Raw genomic sequence first — 5,342 nt, 5'->3', positions numbered from 1 at the left:
GTTTGAGCCCTTGCCTCGCAACGCTGCCAGTTCTGTTAGCTCTACGCCTGCTGAAGACACAGACGTCCATCCCCGTTAGCACTGGGATGGAACTCAATGGGAAAGGAAAGGATTCTTATTTCAACCATTGCGTATATTAGCTGCGACATATGAACCAAGATGCTATGACCGAAAATATTAGATTGACAGATGGCCATTGATATGTGATTGGCCGAATTTAGGTGTACAAGCTGACATATAAGTAACTGGCCTGCATAAGATAACGGGGGAAAAAAAAAACAGATTTTAAGACAGGATTTTTTTATTTTATAGAAATTTTCTAACTTTTTGGAAAATATGGTCTGATAAAGAGTACCTTTATACATATGTTTAAGCCAGAATGATTTGACATTTAAATATGACTTCCCTACGACTTTAAGGTACATGTTAACGGCAACTAGTTACTTATTTCTCAGGGCTATAATGATTTTACTGGCATGGTTTACGTTTATTGACACAGAAATCCTGGGATCATTCAATGCTGCTGAAAATATAAAGTTCTAAAAAAATATATAAAGTTCTAAAAAAATCATATTTTTTCTTTTATTATCAATAAATATAGCGCAACTCTGCACACATCAAAATGATTCAGATTAGTTTTAAATGTTTTCAGATGTGGACTTTAAATTATTTATTTGATTAATAACAAACACCTTATATTGCATAATTAAACCTCTAGTTGTATTTAAAGTTCTAATAACAAGAAAGTTTAGATCAGAAAATAACTGCATAGTTACTTTGGCAGGTAACTAGTTACTTTCTTTAAGCAGTAACTGAAAAGTATCTATAAAAATTTACTGTTTTTAAGTAACGCTCCCAACACTGATGCTACATACACTTTACATTTGATCCATTTTCTTTTATCGATTCGAATCCATAAACTTCCTTGCTTACAGCAGGTGGCCGGGCGGTTCTGCAGTGGCTCAGGTAGTTTTTCCTCCATAAACCTGACTGGGGTTAAAGAAAAAGCATTTCAACAGCAGGAGTACAAACTCCTCCTTTAGATGTTCGGATCATTCCAGATTGATTTCTGGGCCTTTTAGCATCTGACCGGCTGCATCAAACATGAAGGTAAAACCTCTGTTCTGCCGCTGGCTTATGCACTGCAACACGTTTCCCCTGCATGATGAAAAAACTGATCTAAAGTATAAAATTCCTTGAAATCAGCGAATCTGCCAATAATTCGACCAACTAAACAATATCTACCAGATATTATGCACTTAAAGAGAACCAAGTTGTCTTTTAATTCTTTTAAAAGAACATCAACCTATTTCATGGGAAAGTTGTCTTACTTCTAATTTGAAAAGAATCCCCGACTCGTTGAACATGTTGACATTAATATAAACATTTTTACGTATTTAGGACCCTGATTGCATTGCAGAATAAACAAAAAAGTTTTATAAAAAAAGTTTACAGTTTACAGTATTTTTGCACTGAAAATGAATATTTCTTAAAGTCTGTTGTTGGATCCCCTCCCAGATAGCGGGAATACTTACAGTGAACTGATTGATGAAAGGAGCGATGTTAAATCCCAGCGTGGGATCCCGGCCCTGGACAGCACTCTCCATCAGCAGGGTGTCCGACTCCACCAGCATCCCCAGGATCACGATCTTCTCTGGAAAAATACGGCCTCCTTCCTCTAACAGAAACCTGGTGGAAGCAAAGCAGGATGGGCTGCTACACGGTTCCATGTTGGATATGGAAAAGATGTTAAATACTCAGCTATTCAAACCACTGCCTTACAGACGGCTGTATGGAGGGATTTTTGTTCCATTATTGTTGAAGAAAACATATTTTGAAAAAAAAAATTTCCCCCAGATTTTATATTTTAATCTTTTACTTCCGTTTCAGATCATTTCGTGAATTTTATTGTTTTCAAACCAAGTTTTACAGATCTATTTCCCTTCCCTTTCAGCCCAATCCAAACACTCCCTCTTGACCAATAAAATGTTGCTCATGTCCAGCAGACCAATAGAACCTGATCTAGAAAATGCAATTAAATAGAATTGAATTTTTAAAACGTAATCTGAAAATAAGAAAGTTAATAAGAAAAATACAAAATCTGTAAAAAAAAAATGTTTGAAAATATAAAAAAATAATAAAAATGAGAAAATTCATGATATGAGTAAACAGCAAACTTAAGTCCCTCTAAAAACCTTATTTTGATTAAAAGTTTTTTCAAACTTTCATTCTGGATTATTTACCAGACCAACATTCCCTCCATACATCTGTGGTCCGATGTCAAACATTAAAACAAAGACAGGAAATGACCGTCTGCCCCACGGCGGCGTTCCTTCTATAGCCGACGCTTTTCTCCACTGTGAGAACTAAAGGAACCCAGGTGTTGGTTCTGACCTGGCCAGCGAAGCTTTCTCCATCAGCTTCTGTCTGATGAGCCCGCACGTCTCCACGCAGTCCAGGATGATGGCGCTCCACAGCTTCTCCGTGGATGGCCGCTGTAAGACCCCCTGCTCGTCCTCGGCGCGGTTCAGCCAGAACTCCAGATGCTCCTCAGGGACGCCGTGGGACACAGCAAGTCTCCTCAGGACGTTCTGCTGCTTGGTCTTCTCCACGGAGCTGTAGGCTTTTACTCCCCCCTGGCGGGCAGCAATGAGGGGGAGCAGAGAGAAGCCTTCAGACACGTCCAGCACGTAGAGTAAGCTGGCGTCTGCTGCGGCGCAGGCTGCGCTGCTCAGGTTCTGAGTTCTAAGCTTCATTTCTGAAATAAGTTTGGTTAACGCCAGGGAAAAGCTCTGATGGTAATCCTGGTAGTTCAGGAGCGCCATCTCCGAACACTCCAGCAGACTGAAGTCTTCAGATTCTCTCTGACTAGTCTGCAGGCTTGCTAGCGCGCTGCACAGCTCAACTTCTGGGTTTGGCCCAGGTTTCATAGAGCTCTGAGGATCCACACGCTGGTCCAGGTGGAGCTTACGGCCGTCCCTCAGCACCGCGACGCAGCCGAGCCTCAGGTAGGCGTCATGGCAGGAAACCTCCACTAGCAGCTCGTCTCCTGGCTTCAGCACAAAACCTGAAGACGAGAAAACCCTCATCATAATGATACAATTAAGGCATAACATCTATTCACCCATATATACAATATAACGCATTATTTACATTCCTGATCCTGCTTGATTGAATAAAAGTATTAAATATGTGAGAAAATAAGATGCAGAAAATGAGAAGATTCCTGCTGGAACATCAGCCGTTCTCTGCTGAGGTATTTGGAGTGACGCAAGATTACTGATCATTAAACTTTCATGAAAGCTAAAAGGCTTTCCAGGATTTCAGGGCGTATCCCAAACTAGCGGAAAAGGTGGCATCTCCTCTGTGCCTGATTTAACTAAATAGGAGGAGTGACCTGCTGCTAGTCAAGGCTGGAATATTGTAATTCTTTACTGCAAGTCCTTCAGCTGATCTAAAATGCTGCAGCCAGAGTTCTGATGAAAACAAGAAAGAGAGATCATATCTGTCCTATTCTGGCTTCTCTTCATTGGCTTCCTGTTAAAATGTAATTTAAAATCCTCCTCCTTACTTATAAAGCCTTAAATGGCCAAGCTCCATCTGATTGTTCCTTATGTTCCTAACAGAGCACTTCACACTCAATCTGCAGGTTTACTAGTGGTTCCTAGAGTTTCTTAAAGTAGAATGGGAGGCTCGTGAGGCAGACACCCTGTCTACTTTTAAGGCTAGGCTTAAAACTTTCGTTTATGATAAGGCTTATAGTTAGAGCTCAGATTATCCTGAGCTATCTCTATAGTGATGCTGCTATAGGCTTAGACTGCTGGAGGACATAGGGACCCCTTTTCATCATTCCATCCCTTATTGTGCAGAATCTGTTAGTTCAGTCTCTAACGTTCTGCTCTCTCTGCTTTCTCATAGTAGCTTCATCTGGTCTGTTCCTGTTTGGCTGTGACTCCATCCTGGAGAGAAATATCAGCTGTGCTGCTGCCATCAAAACCTTTGATCATAGATGATAGAGTTGGGCCTGTTTTTCAGTGTTTAGTCCTGTTTCTCTCCTAAACTTAGCTATGGGCTCAGCTTTTACTGTCACTAACTGGAAGTGTTTTATTTCACCATTTGACATGAAAATTGGCTAAGAGTTCGTCTGATTAATAGTTTCTTTCCCAGACAGAGGCACCTATTGAGCTAGTTTAGCATTAGCTTTTCAAACATAGAGTATTTATAGATTAGTGCTTCTGTTTTCCTTTTCTATTTCTGCTTCTTTCTCTTTGAAACCAAGTCGGCCTCAGCAGAAGGCCGCTGACACCGAGCCTGGTTCTGGTTCTGCTGGAGGTTTCTTCCCGTTAAAAAGGGGGAACTGCAGCTTGTACACTTCAACTAACGTCAGCTGCTGATCTAAGGGCCTCCATAAAGGAAACAGAGATAAACAGTAATTTGAACTGAAAATCAAATCCAGTTTAATGATTAACTTTCCAGTTCCCTGTGAGCCGTAATAAAAAAATCAGCTGGTTTTACTGGTTTTGAAGAACATGCAGAGAGAGAGGCTGATTAGCTCTCAGCCTCTGAAGCAACTGTGGGTTTTTGACACAAAAAGCAAAGTTGAAAAGCTAAACAAAATGCCCACACTGAGAGAACAGTAACTCAAGGACTAATCCTACCCGGCGCACTGTGGACCGGGTAGATGGCTTGTTCCCAGCAGGTATCTTCCTGTGGTCCAGTTGATAGACTGTTCTCCTGGTCCAGATGGAGCTGGAACCACACAGCCAGAGCATCCAGCTCTCCTTGCTGAGTAACGGGCAGCCGCATCACCTGGACCTCCCTGGAGCTCAGGCCTTCCAGCTCCTGCAGGTTTCAGAACCGGAAGAGTCCAAGCAGACACCAACACGGCTTCAGCAGGGATCAGAACTGCAATGGATCTCAGAGGGTTGATCATGATGCTGTGGGAGGTCATCATGTTACCTTCACCAACACAAATATGGAGTCAATTTTGTTCCATTATTGGTGTAAAAAAAACAACAACTCATTTTTGAGATGGAAATTTAAGAAGAATGAAATCCAGAAATTAAACTGGGCAATATTTCAATCAAAAACTGTTTTGAGAATAGCAATTCTTTTAATGTTTTATTTTTATATATATATTAAAAAAAATAATGGTTAATTTTATTTCTAAGAATTTCATTCTTTTCAAAATTGCGATCCCATTTTCTTAATTTCAAATGTTGGCTCTTGAAAAATAAAATGTTACTAACAGGAATCTTGAAAGAGAAATTTGAAAAGAATAAAATTGGTCAAACTCAACCTGAAAAACAGAAATTTGAAGTAAATAATTTAAATTATGAAAT

At 40.3% G+C, this 5,342-nt stretch overlaps 1 protein-coding gene across 2 annotated transcripts in view; it reads right to left on the bottom strand.

Moving 5' to 3' along the window:
• prmt9 (protein arginine methyltransferase 9) overlaps nt 1-5,342 on the bottom strand; it is a 14,489-nt gene that overhangs the window by 1,940 nt on the left and 7,207 nt on the right. For both annotated transcript variants that reach the window (XM_015402256.1, XM_015402255.1), the window contains exons 9-11: nt 4,659-4,842; nt 2,395-3,067; nt 1,536-1,689 (exon numbers count right to left, since the gene is read on the bottom strand). In XM_015402256.1, coding sequence (XP_015257742.1) covers nt 1,536-1,689; nt 2,395-3,067; nt 4,659-4,842 — 1,011 coding nt within the window. The remainder of the gene's footprint in view (nt 1-1,535; nt 1,690-2,394; nt 3,068-4,658; nt 4,843-5,342) is intronic.

The sequence above is a fragment of the Cyprinodon variegatus genome, unplaced genomic scaffold (genome assembly GCF_000732505.1).
Source record: "Cyprinodon variegatus isolate N-32 unplaced genomic scaffold, C_variegatus-1.0 Scaffold1326, whole genome shotgun sequence".
Taxonomy (NCBI): Eukaryota; Metazoa; Chordata; class Actinopteri; order Cyprinodontiformes; family Cyprinodontidae; genus Cyprinodon; species Cyprinodon variegatus.
Note: the sequence above shows the minus strand (reverse complement) of the source record. Positions and strands in the feature narration are given on the sequence as shown.